Source organism: Aulonocara sp. 'chitande type north' Nkhata Bay, linkage group LG17 (genome assembly GCF_057382095.1).
Source record: "Aulonocara sp. 'chitande type north' Nkhata Bay isolate Kocher_YH1m ecotype deep benthic linkage group LG17, A_spYH_male_GT1.1, whole genome shotgun sequence".
Taxonomy (NCBI): domain Eukaryota; kingdom Metazoa; phylum Chordata; class Actinopteri; order Cichliformes; family Cichlidae; genus Aulonocara; species Aulonocara sp. 'chitande type north' Nkhata Bay.
This window is the reverse complement of record NC_141360.1, coordinates 1,536,462-1,555,734: the sequence shown is the minus strand read 5'-3', so window position 1 is coordinate 1,555,734 and position 19,273 is coordinate 1,536,462. Positions and strand designations below refer to the sequence as shown.

The following is a 19,273-nucleotide window of genomic DNA, read 5'->3' as shown; positions in this document are numbered from 1 at the left end:
TGTGTTCTCCATAGTTCCTAGTTTGAATATATAAACATAATGATGTATCAATCGCAGAATACCCATATGAGGTCCTGTATGATATACATGCACACACCTCTAACTAACCAGCCTCTCTGAGGCTGATTTAAGGCTCATGTTATTATTGGGCGATAACATGTCAAAATGCTCCCTGACAGCTGATATTTTTTGGGGGTGGCTTCCTAATGTGCTCGTGGTGATCCTCAGAACCTCAGATCCAGTTCAAAATTTGAATTCCCGCGTTTTTTTAACAGCTTGAGTAACATAACAAGGCAAAGCTTCTTAAATAGCAAGACCCCAGTAGATAATGTTTTGAAAATATGTCTGTTAAAAAGTGAAACTGTGGCATATAAAATAAGTACTGATGCTCTATATTACAGTTTTTCTCAGTCGCTTTGGTGCGTTCCTCAGAACACCATTAACATTTGCACAGCAGTTAGTGCATTTCCCAAAACAATTAGTGCAAACTGCAAAACCTAGTGGATAGCCTGCAAAAGCACGTCACATGCACAGAATTGATTATCCATACCTCAAAAGCAAGTATCCATGTCAATGAAACTGTCAGTGCCATCAAAATGAAAAGTCTTGACACCATCTTTATGAACAAGATAGTCAAATGGCATTGTCATGTTTCCACTATGACAGTTTATAATTTCAGTGTTTCCCATTGCAAAAACAATTGGTGACACCTGAAAATGCTGACGACAGCACTATGGCCTACCTGTACAGCCATCTGAAATGTGCAGTGAAGTCACTGTAGATGTTATGGGAGTCTTGGGAGTAACTGAGACACTGAATACGTACGTTTCACATTTCCATTGTGTAGAAATGTTTGTAATCCTACAGAATTGTGCAAAAGAAAAATATGCTACAGTCACTTGTGCACTGTAGAATACATGTAAACATAAAATCACCCATTCGGTAGAGCTGTGCACTAATGTGAACAATAAACAGCACATGTAACAGTACAGTAAATCATTCTGGCACATCCAGACGTTCCTGTCTGTCTGGCCACATATTTTCATCTACATCACAACAGATGTTATCCCTCGCAATGCAGCGAGGAAAGTATCTCCTGGAGTGGCGAATCCATCCTCTGCAGGACCCTGCTGTGATGTCGTCACATGCTGCATCCATGGCTGCTAGCAGGGCCATTTGCTCATGTGGATTTCATTTGTCTTGAGTACTCTGTCAATTGTTGAAATTGGAACAGATTCAATATTGCCAAATACCGTGTAATTCTCTATGACAGCGCTTTGTATGTCTCTCAGCTTTATTGCATTGTTTGCAATGACCAGTGCACAAATGGCTTCTTCTTGCTGTGGGGTAAAAAGGGGCCCTCTTCCGCCTCCGCGAGGTTGTCTTACAATCCTATGTGGTGCAGAGTGAACTTTTTGTGAAATTGCAAATACAGTACAGTAACATGTGATGTGTCTGAGATGGCACAGTACAGTACAGTGTATTACTGTTTGCATACCTGTTTTCCCTACGGAATGTTTGAATGATTGAACTGACAGTAGTTCTTCCAATATTGGGTTGCACCCTTCGACCAGCCTCCTCCATGGTGAGGCCGTGATTGACAACATGGTCCACAATTGTAGCCCTTATTTCATTAGGAATCCGCCTATATCTGCCTCTTCTCCCTCTTCCCCTTCCCCTTCCTCCCCACATCCTCACCCCTCTTCCACGGTGCTGATCTTCCATTTTGTGTAACAGAAGTGTAGAAATGGTACACACTAGCTCCTGCGCAGTTTATATATGCTTGCCAATTGGGGATTCACAGGATTCATCCATAATTGACAGTGAACAAGTTGTTTGTCATTGGTTACAACTAAACTTTCACACGCCTCCTCATGAGTGACAGCTGTAATTCACCCGAGATCAATTGTTCAATTTCGGAGACATTTCCAGGAACAATGATACAGGAAGGTATAGGATTTGCTTGACAGATGGCCAATATTTGGCATGTGATAACTAGTTCAACAATTTTGTGTGTGATGACTCAAGCAATGGATGTATGACTATTAGTTTTATTAGGAACGACTATTCAGCATCCATAGGTATGATTACTTTTGACTGACATGACATAAGCAAATGGAAATGTCAGAAAGCAGCAGGGAAATGTATGGAAGCAACTGATTCATGTCCAAAATCATTTGCAGTTTGTTCAGAGAGAGGAGAAATTGCTACTATGATGTGCACAAATGACTGAGTGTTGTGGAGGTTGAACTAATAGTTATGAGAATTTCAATTCTGATCTGAGAAACGCACCAAAGCGACTGAGAAAAACTGTAATGCTCATAACATACTCTGTCACTAAATCATCCAGATCTTTGTTGAGATAAACGCAGAGCTCCCTGATTACACATCAAGCTCATCCAAATTATACAAGTATTTTTACCTGGCCCATGTGTTTCACTCTGCAGTCTTCTTCCTGTCCTATAATCTTGGCTTTTTAAACAGCTGTATGAGTTTGGCAGATAGCACATCTGTCTTTGAGAGAAATCTGGGCAGCAGTGGCACCGTGGTAATACGCTTTAACTTTGCATTCATCTGAAAAGAGAAGTTATAACAAAAAATACTCTGAGAAACTCTAATTTGACCAGCACACATTCACATAATCCTTTACGGTTTCTTAGCTGTAGATTCCCAACTCTGCCAAAAAGAGCTCAAACATGCACCAAAGTGGTCATTAAACATCTTCACCTCCTCGATGACGCTATGAAATTCTCCCTGTTGCTGTCTTGTGAGAATTCAATTCATTTGGCACAACTAGCTGGAGTGAGGGGTAAGCCCACCCAGATAAACCCAGAATCTCAGTTTCATCCTTGTCTTCTTAATAACATCAGGACCAGCTGATTGTTGCCTGACTTCATGTTTTTCACACTTCTTTATTATGAGAACAATTTTTTAAAAGAAAAATCTCATCTCATCAAGTTTTCTGTGTGTGTATGAGTTATAAAACATTTATAGTTCCAAAAATGAGGAATTGCATGTCATGTGTATCTTTTACTTGCAGCACTCTCAGTGTGTAGGCCTTTAGGGAATTTCTGTTTTGAAATTTTTGCTACTTTCAGCTTCCTTTTAAACCACACATCATTAGTGCAGGGCAGCTCTGCCTGTGAAACAACAGGCATTAAATGCTCATTAGCTATTTGAAAATCGTTAGCCACTGAGAATACACTAATTTATTCACCTTTGACACTAATGAGACCATAGTACAGGGTGGGCTATTTATATGGATACACCGTAACAACATGGGAATGGTTGGTGATATTAAAGTCCTGTTTGTGGCACATTAGTATATGTGAGGGGGCAAACTCCTCAAGATGGGCGGTGACCATGGTGGCCATTTAGAAGTCGGCCATCTTTGATACAACTTTTGTTTTTTCAATAGGAAGAGGGCCATGTGACACATCAAACTTATTGGTAATGTCACAAGAAAAACAATGGTGTGCTTGGTTTCAATGTAACTTTATTCTTTCATGAGTTATTTACAAGTTTCTCTTTGTTCACAGCCATTGACATGTCGAAGAGGTTAACACGTGAGGAGCGAAATTGTGTTGATATCCGGTGAACGCAGTAACCGGGTCATTGCAGCAGATTTCAATGCAAGACACCCTACGAGACCACCCACCTCCCATGCTGCAGTCAGCAAACTGCTTGCTAAGTTTCGTGAAACTGGTTCAGTGTTGGATTTGCCAAAATGTGGACGCAAGAAAACTGTCACTAATGAAGAAACATCAGTGGCTGTCCTAGCTTCATTCAGCAAGAGCCCACAGCGTAGCACTCGCCGCATGTCACTGGAGAGTGGCATTAGTCAAACATCCCTTCAGTAGATATTAGCTACTCACAAATGGCACCCTTACAAACTCCAGCTACTGCAGCATCTCAGCGAGGATGACCCAGATCGGCCACAGAATTTGCAGAATGGGAAAAACAAAAATTGTAACAGGACCCTCAGTTCAGGCAGAAGATTTTGTTCAGTGATGAGGCAAACTTTTATGTGAATGGTAAAGTTAACAAACAAAACCACCGCTATTGGTCTGATACTAACCCACATTGGATGGATCCCTCCAAGACTGTTGGAACAACAAAAGTGATGGTTTGGTGTGGTATATGGGGACAACGATAGTGGGTCCATTCTTCATCAATGGAAACCTCAAGGCCACTGGATGTTTGAAATTGCTACATGATGATATGTTTCCCTCTTTATGCACTGAAGCTGGCACGTTCCCTGAGTTTTTCCAGCCCATTCTGCAAATTCTGTGCAACGTAACTTTATTCTAAGTCATGAAAGAATAAAGTTACGTTGAAACCAAGCACACCATTGTTTTTCTTGTGACATTACCAATAAGTTTGATGTGTCACATGGCCCTCTTCCTATTGGAAAAACAACAGTTGTATCCAAGATGGCCGACTTCTAAATGGCCACCATGGTCACCACCCATCTTGAGGAGTTTGCCCCCTCACATATACTAATGTGCCACAAACAGGACTTTAATATCACCAACCATTCCCATGTTGTTACGGTGTATCCATATAAATGGCCCACCCTGTACAAAAAACCATGAGGAAAGTGTGACAGTCTGACACTTTTGTCTGTGACGTCTAAATCTACCAAAGTCTTTGATATACAGTTTGTGCTCATTACAAATTTCAGGTGCAACAAGAGGAATAAAAGAATAAAAATAATAATAATGAAGAATAAAAGGAATAAAATCGTCCACAAGTTAAAAATAAATATTTTTACAACTCACTATGACCAGTCAGTTTTCACAAAGGCAGTAGAACATAGTCAATATTTAACACAATGATCTACCAAAAACAACTGTAAACTACTTATTTCAGCAAATAAGAGCATCCATGCACCACCCAGACTTGAGACAGAGCTATCAATCTGTCGATCCTTTTTGTGTCTGGGCTGGGAGCGGTTTCCTGTGTTGAGTCAAATTAAGCTGCAGGCCCTGCGACAGACTGGCGACTAGTTCAGGGTGCACCCCGCCTCCTGGCCTTGGGTTCCAACCCCCCTGCGGCCTTGAATACATACCTCACAATACATACCTTACTGGAAGCCTTCAGTGTGACACATACTACAACATATCTTCTATATGCATTTTTATTTTTATCTGAAAACTCACCACTAAAAGTAGCTCCACTCTCACAGTCTCAAGGCTCTTTTCAGGGGGCAGGGGGCACTGTGTTCTTTTAATGGCTAAAGTAGCACCTGCTAGGTTTCTTAAATGAGTGCGCTAAATTATTTTTCAGCTACCATCCCAATGGGACGAAGGTGTTTTGAGATGTGAACCTCTTCAGCTGTGTTAAACTCTTCATCAGTTACATGAAGTTTGTATCAGGTGCACCTCAGCACACTGTGTAGTTCAGATTTCTGTCTCTACCTTCACTTGAAGTGAAGTTCATGAACTCATTTCCAAATAAAGTAGCTTCTATTTTGTGGGTCACGCCCTCTTTGTACCTCTTTAATAGGTTCAATGATGGATCCTGGAAGTCCGCTGTGAAGATCACTTTTTATCAACTGTGTTCTGTTTATTTGTCTTCAAGAGAAAACAGAGGAAACAAGACTGAAGACAGCATGGACTATGAGCCATTAAAAAGATAAAGATTACATCTTTCTCTTTCTGTCCCTCCTCAGTGTGTGTGTGTGTGGTGTTCCTGACTTTGTGCAGCATCAGGACCATGAAGAGAGTTCCCACTCTCAAGCTGCACACACCAGCTGATCATCACACACCTGCTGATCATCACACACCTGCTGATCATCACACACCGGATAATCTTCACACACCTGCTGATCATCACACACCGGCTGATCATCACACACCTGCTGATCATCACACATCTGCTGATCATTTACACCTGCTGATTATCACACACCTGCTGATCATTTACACCTGCTGATCATCACACACCTGCTGACCATCACACACCGGCTGACCATCACACACCTGCTGATCATCACACACCAGCTGACCATCACACACCTGCTGATCATCACACACCAGCTGATCATCACACACCGGCTGATCATCACACACCTGCTGACCATCACACACCGGCTGACCATCACACACCAGCTGATCATCACACACCGGCTGATCATCACACACCGGCTGACCATCACACACCGGCTGATCATCACACACCTGCTGACCATCACACATCTGCTGATCATCACACACCAGCTGATCATCACACACCGGCTGATAATCACACACCTGCTGACCATCACACATCTGCTGATCATCACACACCGGCTGAGCATCACACACCGGCTAATCTTCACACACCTGCTGATCATCACACACCTGCTGATCATTTACACCTGCTGATCATTTAGAACTGCTGATCATCACACATCAGCTGATCAATTCAATTCAATTTTATTTATATAGCGCCAAATCACAACAAAAGTCACCTCAAGGCGCTTCATAGATACAGAGAAAAACCCAACAATCATATGACCCCCTATGAGCAAGCACTTTGCCGACAGTGGGAAGGAAAAACTCCCTTTTAACAGGAAGAAACCTCCAGCAGAACCAGGCTCAGGGAGGGGCGGGGCCATCTGCTGTGATTGGTTGGGGTGAGAGAAGGAAGACAGGATAAAAGACATGCTGTGGAAGAGAGACAGAGGTTAATAACAGATATGATTCAATGCAGAGAGGTCTGTTAACACATACAGGGAGTGCAGAATTATTAGGCAAATGAGTATTTTGTCCACATCGTTCACAACCATCGTTCCCATCCCAAAACAGTCAAATGTCACATGTCTGAACGATTTCAGACCTGTGGCACTCACCCCCATTCCCGCCAAATGCCTGGAGAGACTGGTCATTAAACACATCAGAGCTGCTTTTCCACCATCCCTGGACTCGTACCAGTTTGCATACAGGGAGAACCGGTCAACCGAGGATGCGATCGCCACAGTGCTGCACACATTACTGAAGCACTTGGAACACAGGAACACCTATGCACGGCTCCTCTTTGTAGACTACAGCTCGGCTTTTAATACCATCCGGCCATACAAACTCCGTCCCAAACTCCACCAACTGGGACTTAACTCCTCTCTGTGCAACTGGATTGTGGACTTCCTCACTAACCGTAGACAGAGTGTCAGAGTGGGTAAGAACACCTCTTCTACCCTTGTGGTCAACACCGGTGCCCCTCAGGGGTGTGTCCTGAGCCCTCTGCTATACACTCTCTTCACCCATGACTGTATTTCCTCCTGTGCGTCCAATCTCATTGTTAAGTTTGCAGATGACACTACAGTGCTCGGACTTATATCCAACAATGATGAGACAAACTATAGGACAGAGGTGCAACAACTACAGTCATGGTGCCACGACAATAACTTGGTCTTAAACACCAAAAAGACCAAGGAGATCATTGTAGATTTCCGGAAGAGGGGTCATAACAACCATCTGCCTCTCTTCATTGGCAGTGAGGCGGTGGAGAGGGTGAGCAGTTTTAAATTCTTGGGGGTAACTGTGACCGAGGACCTGTCCTGGGGCAACCATATCACCTCAGTTGTACGGAAGGCCCAACAGCGCCTCTACTACCTGAGGAGACTGCGGAGCGCACACATTCCCAGATCTCTGATGTTGAACTTCTACAACTGTGCCATCAGCAGCGTTCTGACGTATGGATTTCTAGTGTGGTTCCCCAGCTGCACCAAGGCCGATCAGCAAGCACTCCAGCGGGTGGTGAAAGAAGCTGGCAGAATTATTGGAACAAGTCTGCCAGAGATCAGTAATATCTTCCCCACTCGCTGTCTGAGGAGGGTGCACAGTATCCTGCGGGACCAACATCACCCTGCGCGCCACCTTTTCCATCTGCTGCCCTCAGGGAGAAGGTACAGGTCTATACAGGCCAGAACATCCAGACTGGCCAACAGCCTGTATCCACAGGCTGTGAGGCTCCTGAACTCTCTGCCCCCCTCTCACGGACAATAACCATATCCAACTTCTTAATAGCAATGAACTGGTCTGCATTGGTGCATCATATCTTTATTCTCTTCCCCCTCCTGCCCCCCCCCCCCTCTTTCTTAAATAGATAACTATCATATCTGATATCATATCTCACAGTACAATAATATTGAATGGGTTGCATTGTTGTATTTTGTCATGTTTCTCAGGTCTTTGTCTGAATTTCTACGAACATTATTGCTAAGGATTGTCTTATTGCATTGGAGTCACACTGGGTTAAATATGTACACTTGGGTTTTAGGGGGTATTTATTATTTTCTTCTTTTTTTTTGGGTTGTATGGTAGCCCCAAACGCAATTTCATTGTTCTTGACAATGACAATAAATAAATAAATACTAAAATACTCATCCTCTTCATGCATGTTGTCTTACTCCAAGCTGTATAGGCTCGAAAGCCTACTACCAATTAAGCATATTAGGTGATGTGCATCTCTGTAATGAGAAGGGGTGTGGTCTAATGACATCAACACCCTATATCAGGTGTGCATAATTATTAGGCAACGTCCTTTCCTTTGGCAAAATGGGTCAAAAGAAGGACTTGACAAGCTCAGAAAAGTCAAAAATAGTGAGATATCTTGCAGAGGGATGCAGCAGTCTCAAAATTGCAAAGCTTCTGAAGCGTGATCATCGAACAATCAAGCGTTTCATTCAAAATAGTCAACAGGGTCGCAAGAAGCGTGTGGAAAAACCAAGGCGCAAAATAAGTGCCCATGAACTGAGAAAAGTCAAGCGTGCAGCTGCCAAGATGCCACTTGCCACCAGTTTGGCCATATTTCAGAGCTGCAACATCACTGGAGTGCCCAAAAGCACAAGGTGTGCAATACTCAGAGACATGGCCAAGGTAAGAAAGGCTGAAAGATGACCACCACTGAACAAGACACACAAGCTGAAACGTCAAGACTGGGCCAAGAAATATCTCAAGACTGGTTTTTCTAAGGTTTTATGGACTGATGAAATGAGAGTGAGTCTTGATGGGCCAGATGGATGGGCCCGTGGCTGGATTGGTAAAGGGCAGAGAGCTCCAGTCCCACTCAGACGCCAGCAAGGTGGAGGTGGAGTACTGGTTTGGGCTGGTATCATCAAAGATGAGCTTGTGGGGCCTTTTCGGGTTGAGGATGGAGTCAAGCTCAACTCCCAGTCCTACTGCCAGTTTCTGGAAGACACCTTCTTCAAGCAGTGGTACAGGAAGAAGTCTGCATCCTTCAAGAAAAACATGATTTTCATGCAGGACAATGCTCCATCACACGCGTCCAAGTACTCCACAGCGTGGCTGCAAGAAAGGGTATAAAAGAAGAAAAACTAATGACATGGCCTCCTTGTTCACCTGATCTGAACCCCATTGAGAACCTGTGGTCCATCATCAAATGTGAGATTTACAAGGAGGGAAAACAGTACACCTCTCTGAACAGTGTCTGGGAGGCTGTGGTTGCTGCTGCACGCAATGTTGATGGTGAACAGATCAAAACACTGACAGAATCCATGGATGGCAGGCTTTTGAGTGTCCTTGCAAAGAAAGGTGGCTATATTGGTCGCTGATTTGTTTTTGTTTTGTTTTTGAATGTCAGAAATGTATATTTGTGAATGTGGAGATGTTATATTGGTTTCACTGGTAAAAATAAATAATTGAAATGGGTATATATTTGTTTTTTGTTAAGTTGCCTAATAATTATGCACAGTAATAGTCACCTGCACACACAGATATCCCCCTAAAATAGCTAAAACTAAAAACAAACTAAAAACTACTTCCAAAAACATTCAGCTTTGATATTAATGAGTTTTTTGGGTTCATTGAGAACATGGTTGTTGTTCAATAATAAAATTATTCCTCAAAAATACAACTTGCCTAATAATTCTGCACTCCCTGTAGTGAGTGAGAAAGGTGACTGGAAAGGAAAAACTCAGTGCATCATGGGAATCCCCCGGCAGCCTACGTCTATTGCAGCATAACTAAGGGAGGATTCAGGGTCACCTGGTCCAGCCCTAACTATATGCTTTAGCAAAAAGGAAAGTTTGAAGCCTAATCTTGAAAGTAGAGATAGTGTCTGTCTCCTGAATCCAAACTGGAAGCTGGTTCCACAGAAGAGGGGCCTGAAAACTGAAGGCTCTGCCTCCCATTCTACTTTTAAATACTCTAGGAACAACAAGTAGGCCTGCAGAGCGAGAGCGAAGTGCTCTAATAGGGTGATATGGTACTACAAGGTCATTAAGATAAGATGGGGCCTGATTATTTAAGAGCTTGTATGTGAGGAGCAGGATTTTGAATTCTGGATTTAACAGGAAGCCAAAACAGGAGAAATCTGCTCTCTCTTTCTAGTCCCTGTCAGGACTCTTGCTGCAGCATTTTGGATCAGCTGAAGGCTTTTCAGGGAGTTTTTTGGACATCCTGATAATAATGAATTACAGTCGTCCAGCCTGGAAGTAATAAATGCATGAACTAGTTTTTCAGCGTCACTCTGAGACAGGATATTTCTAACTTTAGAGATGTTGCACAAATGGAAGAAAACAGTCTTACATATTTGTTTAATATGTGCGTTGAAGGACATGTCCTGGTCAAAAATGACTCCAAGGTTCCTCACAGTGTTACTGGAGGCCAAGGTAATGCCATCCAGAGTAAGAATCTGGTTAGATACCATATTTCTAAGATTTTCAGGGCCGATCATTACACACCCGCTGATTATCACACACCTGCTGATCATCACACACCTGCTGATCATTTACACCTGCTGATCATCACACACCTGCTGATTATCACACACCTGCTGATCATCAAATACCTGCTGATCATTTACACCTGCTGATCATCACACATCAGCTGATCATCACACACCTGCTTACCAAATTAGTTAGTAAATAACAATTAGCTAATGTTGTTCAGACTAAAATCATCTCACTGTGGTAATGTAAATATAATATGGCCAATATTATATGTATTGTCAGATTATTATGATATATATATATCATAATAATCAACTCGTATCGATATTGAACCGTTCGATACAGTGTTTTCGGTTCGGTACGCATATGTATTGAACAATACAAAATTTTACAAAACTTTTCTTCTGACGATGCTGTCTGTGTTGAGCGCTCAGTGGATCTGCGTTCGACTACTCTGCCTAGGCTGCACTGTCGAGCACAGATCCACTGAGTGCAGCGCAAGCTAGCGAGACAGAAGCTAAGCTCTCCTTGCAACATGGCAAATTGAACCTCCCCCACCCTCATTCAGATCTGGCGTTTGGAATTATTTTGGTCTTCATGTGAGGTATGACCCTGAAGGTAAGCGCGTCATGGACTAAAGTAAAACAGTATGTTGGATGTGCCACGCAATGCTCAATTACATGGGTGGGAACTAGTGCGTTAGCGCTGTTAGCTCGTTAACGTGTTGGCCGTCCAGCCCCACGCACGGGGCGATCAGGGGTAGCTCGTTAACGGAGATTTGCCGCGTTATGGCGTTGATGTCATTTTAACGAGATCAATGCTGACGGCACTAGTGGGAACACAACGAATATGACTGCACATTTACTCCGACATCATCCTAGTGCAAAGACAAGTGGAAGCAGACAAAAACAACAAGCACGCATGCTACAAACTTTACCCGAGTCATTTAGACAGCCGTTAGCACAGGATTCTCCTTATGGGGACCTGATATGTTTAATATGTTGCTGAGAATATAGCCCAGAAGAAGCGGATAGTATAGCTTTTATTTTGAAAGAGCCATTTCTCTGTAATAAACTCTCTTTTCCAAAGATGAGTGATCCAAAGATTTGTTGTTTCAGCAACATTAAATTTAAAAACTGTACTTTTGAGTTAAAATATATATTTATAATTTTAATAAATGACAAATTAAAAAGGCATGAACATTTTTTTGTATCGAAAAAATATCGTATCGAACCGAACCGTGAATTTGTGTATTGTTGCACCCCTAATATATATATATATATATATATATATATATATATATATATATTACAGGATATATTACAGCAGTGAGCTTGAACTTTGGGTCAAAGATTCAAGTTGCAGTTATTTATATTTCCTATCACCTTAAATCTTCAGTCAAAGACAAGTATCTGTGACAGTGTATCTACAGATGTATCATATATAAGAGACAAATATTGTTCCTTCAGTATGTTGACATTACTAAATTTGGCTCAATGCTTACATACATGTGTAAAAAGCAAATGTACGAGCTGTGATAACTGTGTCTGATAGAATGAAGAGTAGACTGATATATGAAATATTCCTTTATTGGGTGAGAAAATCAGACCATGTCATAACTGCTGTAAGTCACACAGAATAGATATCAGAGCCTTAAACAGGCTGACGTCTGCTAAATGGGTCAAACTGGGCAGAAAGTCTACAAACACATAACATCCTTATAGAATATGATGTAACACTATAGATCAACTTAGCTCAGAATATATAAAGCATATAAACAGTTACAGCAATATGATGCAACAAACACAGCAGCTACTGATCCAAAATACTCAAAGCTTCATAGAACTGAAACCAATATTTATTTTAGCTCCATTCTGCTGCTGATACAGACTTTAGGTTTCTGAACATTAAACTTGTTGCTGCCTTTCATAGTGTGTAACTATAAGGCCCTGAGTACTTTCTCCCACACTGGAAACACTGGGATGATCACATTATGTGAACATTACCTAATAAGACTGATTCAGCACAGACAGTTAAACTTTCCTAGCAGTCCTTCACAAACATCTGTCAGCTGCTGCTGGCTCTTCCTCCTCCTCTTCCTCACACACTGCTGAGTTTGTCCTGGTGGATCATCAGGGGTGCAAAGCCTCACAGATAATGTGCAGCAGTGGGTCCCTCAGTCTGTCCTCACTCTGGACACTTGCAGTCGTCACACATGGAAATCAAATGTGTGATAAGCTGCAGGATTCAAACACAAGTGTAACTTATAAACACATGTTCATACTTTTATTCCACAATCAGAGAGAAAGAAACAGAGAGAGAGTGCAGGACAGACAGACAGGTGACAGTCTCAGGTGTACACACTGCTACAAACAGGAGGATTTAGTGTTTGTGTCATTACGAGTGTAAACAAGAAGAGTCCCAGATGGTACAGTGGACACATGTGTGACTGCTGTGATTAAAGCATCTTTCTTTCAGCTTAACGAGTGAACCGTCAGCTCGTTCAAACACACGTTAAAGTCCGTTTGGCTCGACACCACCGAACAGAGGCAGCAATATAACATAGCTAACATTAACAGTGCAGTGAATCCTGCTTGTGCCGTCATATTCAGGACCGAGCAGCATCACTGACTTTCAGCTTGTTGTGTTTGTGGATATATGACTGTGTAACGCTGGACCCAAGAAACATAAGCTGGAGCGAATATGACGACAGCAGAACTTTTATTTAATACTGTGGTTTTGTGCTGGGACACAGACACTCCCGCTCTCTCTCTCTGCTGTCACGTCCGCCTCCCTCCTCTGACTGTCACTGCCAACATATAAAGAGACACAATCACTGTCAGATCCCAGCACACCTGTTCACCCCGCCCCTGCGCCACCCCGGAAGCTCACTGCGTCACCCCTCCTCTGCAGCTGGCCAGAGACCACACCCACGCCACAGACTGACTTTATTTATCCATAAAATCATCACATTCTCTCTGAGATTAAGGTCGACTATATATATATATATATATATATATATATATATATATATATATATATATATATATAAAAAACACCCAGCACGCCCCTGCGGGCGGTTTATCCTTCAAGCTCGGGTCCTCTACCAGAGGCCTGGGAGCTTGAGGGTCCTGCGCAGTATCTTAGCTGTTCCCAGGACTGCGCTCTTCTGGACAGAGATCTCCGATGTTGTTCCTGGGATCTGCTGGAGCCACTCGCCTAGCTTGGGAGTCACCGCACCTAGTGCTCCGATTACCACGGGGACCACCGTTACCTTCACCCTCCACATCCTCTCGAGCTCTTCTCTGAGCCCTTGGTATTTCTCCAGCTTCTCGTGTTCCTTCTTCCTGATATTGCTGTCATTCGGAACCGCTACATCGATCACTACGGCCATCTTCTTCTGTTTGTCTACCACCACTATGTCCGGTTGGTTAGCCACCACCATTTTGTCCGTCTGTATCTGGAAGTCCCACAGGATCTTAGCTCGGTCATTCTCCACCACCCTTGGGGGCATCTCCCATTTTGACCTCGGGACTTCCAGGTTATACTCGGCACAGATGTTCCTGTACACTATGCCGGCCACTTGGTTATGGCGCTCCATGTATGCCTTGCCTGCTAGCATCTTGCACCCTGCTGTTATGTGCTGGATTGTCTCTGGGGCATCTTTACACAGCCTGCACCTGGGGTCTTGCCTGGTGTGATAGACCCCAGCCTCTATGGATCTTGTGCTCAGAGCTTGTTCTTGTGCTGCCATGATTAGTGCCTCTGTGCTGTCTTTCAGTCCAGCTTTGTCCAGCCACTGGTAGGATTTCTGGATATCAGCCACCTCCTCTATCTGCCGGTGGTACATACCGTGCAGGGGCCTGTCCTTCCATGATGGTTCCTCGTCTCCCTCCTCTTTCTTGGGTTTCTGCTGCCTGAGGTATTCACTGAGCACTCGATCAGTTGGGGCCATCTTCCTAATGTATTCTTGGATGTTCGTTGTCTCATCCTGGACTGTGGTGCTGACACTCACCAGTCCCCGGCCCCCTTCCTTCCGCTTAGCGTACAGCCTCAGGGTGCTGGATTTGGGGTGAAACCCTCCATGCATGGTAAGGAGCTTTCTTGTCTTTATGTCAGTGGCTTCTATCTCCTCCTTTGGCCAGCCTATTACCCCAGCAGGGTACCTGATCACGGGCAGGGCGTACGTGTTGATGGCCCGGATCTTGTTCTTACCATTCAGCTGACTCCTCAGGACTTGCCTGACCCTCTGCAGGTACTTGGTGGTTGCAGCTTTTCTAGCGGCCTCTTCATGGTTCCCATTCGCCTGTGGGATCCCCAAGTACTTGTAACTGTCCTCTATGTCTGCAATGTTGCCTTCTGGTAGTTCAATCCCCTCAGTTCTGACTACCTTCCCTCTCTTTGTTACCATCCGACTACACTTCTCCAGTCCGAACGACATTCCAATGTCATTGCTGTATAGCCTGGTAGTGTGGATCAGTGAATCGATGTCTCGTTCACTCTTGGCATACAGCTTGATGTCATCCATGTATATATATATATATATATATATATATATATATATATATATATATATATATATATATATATATTGAAGTAGAGGCTTTAAAACCAAGTTAACGCTGAAAGTACAAACATCACTAATGTCACGTAACTTCGCCGACATGTGGCCAACAGTAATGTTTTAATGTTCTTCGTTATTAAACATTTGCACAAAAATAAGTTACATAATATTCAGTTCTTACTTTTGACAGTTCACTCTTCAGCCGCTCCCTTCTGCCGCATTTTGCGGCAAAATTATCCACAGCCACCGCTGCGCTATGAATTGTGGAATATATGGGACTGGGAAGCGTGCACAGTGTCACTACCCGATCCGTACCGGAAACCCGATCGGTACCCCGCATGCACAAATCTTGTCATTTCCTCTCTTTGCCAGCATTGCAACATTCAATATATTTGAATGATACGGTTAGCGCCCAGTTAGCACCTAGCATTTCTCAACAGCTCTGCCTCCTTTTCGACGAGCGGGACATTTAAACAATGGATACCTTCGTATACAAACAAATTCATGCTTTTCTCCTCAACACAGAGCGTTCCCCGATTGAACAACAGCACCGTAAAATAAGAAGAATGGCGCATAATTACAGAGTTAATAATACAGACTTTGTAATATGTCACGCGAAGATTCATCAGCCAGATTAAGTGTTTACTGACAACTGACAGTGATAGCGGACATCATCATTACTATTCCAATCAATCCTCTCCACACATAAACACACTCCACTATCACTAAATCAAATTTAACACACGTTTGTAATGACGCTAGTTCAGTTTACAATAGGGTTCATTTGCTCAGTCAGCAGGTGGCAGTATCCTCGTACACTGGGGAGTAAATGGCCATTAAACGAACAGAAGAAGAAGAAAACCCCTGCACATGCCTGGTACGGATCTGGTAGACCCGATTTGTACGGTCCGACTTTGCACATGTGCAGTAAGGATTGGGAGTCCTGATCCGTCACTATCTTTTAATTTTTTGTTTTTGTCTACATTATATTGAAATGTTTCATTATCGGAAACATTTTAAGAGATACTTGTTATTCTTAACATCTTAACAGATACCCTGACTACGGTGTACATTTTAGGACATCGTCAGGTCTCAAGAAAAAATTTGTCAGGTATCAGACAAAAAATTGTCAGGTCTCAGTTCTCAAGAAAAAAGTTGTCAGGTATCAGACAAAAAAATTGTCAGGTCTCGGTTCTCAAGAAAAAACATTGGACATTGGACATATTCCAATGTCCAATGTTTTTTCCAGCCCAGTGCAGTAGCAAATCGCTCGTGCTTCACTGCACAAGCTGGACCCACAGAGTCTGCTAAGGTTTGTCACTGCCATATTACATATGATGGCCTGTATTTATATAGCGCTTTACTAGTCCCTAAGGACCCCAAAGCGCTTTACATATCCAGTCATCCACCCATTCACACACACATTCACACACTGATGATGGTAAGCTACATTGTAGCCACAGCCACCCTGGGGCGCACTGACAGAGGCGAGGCTGCCGGACACTGGCGCCACCGGGCCCTCTGACCACCACCAGTAGGCAACAGGTGAAGTGTCTTGCCCAAGGACACAACGACCGAGACTGTCCAAGCCGGGGCTCGAACCGGCAACCTTCTGATTACAAGGCGAACTCCCAACTCTTGAGCCACGATCGATATTTATATAAACCCATTTAGAGTGAGGTCCATGTAAATTTACCATTCTCTATTTGTTTATCTTCTGACAGCGTAAGATTACAAGTGTGCTCCAAAGCTTCCTTTGCATGTTAGACGTGGGAATGCTGCAGACCATCAGGGAGTGTACGGTCCATCGAGCCCACAGAATAGAGCCGGACTGGAATTTGTCAATTCATGAACTGATGGCATTCATTTCAATCCTGTTTGTAAGAGCAATCATGTGTCCTGTTGGTGCCATTGTGGATTGCTGGTCAGAAAGATTTCTGGTGCCAGTAATCAAAGAGACAATGCCCCGAGATAGATTCATTTCAATTATGCAACACCTTCGATTTGATGACAAGGACACGCGGGCAGAACGGGTGAAAACAGATAAATTTGCGGCGATCTCCGACATCTGGACATGCTTCAACAAGAACTGTGCTAAGAGTTTCACGCCAGGAGAACACATGACCATAGATGAACAGCTGTTCCCTACCAAGGTTCGTTGTCCATTCACACAGTATATCGCAACCAAGCCAGACAAATTTGGGATCAAGTTCTGGATGGCCACGGACTTGGACACCAAATATGTCTGCAGTGCATCTCCTTACTTGGGAAAAGACCCCAGTCGTCAGAAGGGAGAGAGGCTGGCAGAGAATGTGGTCATGAAACTGATGGAGCTGATTTTGGATGATGGGAGAAACGTCACAACAGACAATTTCTTTACCTCACTGTCACTGTCGCACAGACTGCTGCAGTGCAAAACGCCGTTATGGGGCACGGTGAATAAAGTCTGGCGTGAACTTCCTCAACTTGTGCGGATGTATTCCATAAGAGCAGCAACACGCAGGTGGTCAGTAGCGGTTTTCTACAATATGCTGGACCTGGCGGCGGTGGATGCCTACATTTTGTACAAGGCATGTACAGGGTGGACAGGCAAAAGAAGATTGTTTCTGAGTCTTCTAGCTCAGGAACTTCGTTGCCGATTCATGTAGCACAAGGAAATATTAGCACAGACGCAGGCTGCTGAAGCTGCTGCAGCTGCTGTGCCAGGGACTGTAAAGACAACGCGGTACCAGTGGAATTTACGCAAATTTGCGCAGGGCTAGTAAATCTAGTAGTAGGGACTCGCGCCAGGGGAAAAAAAGGCTCAGTAATTCTAGTGTTAAGGTGTGAAACAGCTGTGTACTGCCTTTTGTTCCTGGAGAAGGTATTTAACTGAGAGCCATGCTGGGCTCAGGGAGACTCTGCTGACCGTCTGTCCCGCGGTCATGCAGGGACTTCATCAAGCTTGGTTGTCTGTTCTTTGTGTGTTTGATTAAAGAATGTTAGCTACCGATCACCGCTCGTCTGCAGGCTTTATTTGAATGGAAAACTTCCACAACAGGCAACAAAAAGCTTTTTGCTAAAAAAAAAGATTCAGAGCAGAAGTTTTTTGCACTGCATTTTAAAATGAAAACATATTGCAGTTATTTACAATTAAAGACACAGAGCAGGAGGTGTGTTACTGTTTTACATCCACAGACACACAAGAAAAGAAGCAGGCAACATGAGGTCAAGTTATGGCAATTTTATTTGTGTGTTTCAGTACATGTATTTAGATTAGAGTTTTTAAAAAACAAGCAAACGTCCCAAGAAGAAGGATGGGGTGAAAGAAAGGTGGAGAGAGGAGGAAGAAACTATTGATGTCCTCAAACTCGATGCTGCTGGGTCAGTTCTTTCTCAGCAGGCTGCTCCAGAATCCCCTCCTGTCCTCGGCTTGCTTTTCTTTTGCCTTCAGCTCTTTTAAGGTTTTGTTAAGCTGCTCCTCGGCATCTTTAAATTTTTAACTGCAAAATGAACTGATGAAAACAGTACAAAGGTTAAAGTACCACATGTGCTGCAGTGAAAGCTGCAGCTGTTTTATTGATTAAGTTAAAGACAAAAAACCAAAAGGATTAATCACCCCTGTAACTGTGTCACTATATATCAGCATTAACAGGACCTCAGTTTGTATCTCAGACCTGCACAGCTTCCGTTTTAAACACTTGATGTACTCAGCTGCATGAAGAGCACGTTTGAGTTTCTCTTAACACAATTAAATAAAACCTGATTAAAGTCAAAGGTCGTCACTTCTATGTTGAACTACAAACTTGTCATCTGGAATTCTTTCACAGTTTTTTGCACATAGTGTGTTATTTACCATAAAGTGATGCAGAGTTATTCATACCAGAGTAACCAGAGAGGATCATATCTTTTTAAATATATAACTTTCTACAGGACTGAATATAATATCTTTATGTAAAAGTCCGGAGCCTCTGGGGAGTATCCAAGTATTTATAACATTACACAAACCAAAGGTCTCCATCACAGTGTTCATGAAATGCTGGGTTTATCCATCT

At 43.2% G+C, this 19,273-nt stretch overlaps 1 protein-coding gene across 1 annotated transcript; it reads left to right on the top strand.

The window, feature by feature from the left end:
- Positions 1-15,339: 15,339 nt before the first annotated feature.
- LOC147309405 (uncharacterized) lies at positions 15,340-17,887 on the top strand. The gene is made up of 4 exons (XM_086269856.1): positions 15,340-15,351; positions 16,489-16,551; positions 16,964-17,448; positions 17,539-17,887. Exons 1-4 carry the CDS (start codon positions 15,340-15,342, stop codon positions 17,885-17,887), a joined length of 909 nt encoding a protein of 302 aa, XP_086125982.1.
- Positions 17,888-19,273: the final 1,386 nt, after the last annotated feature.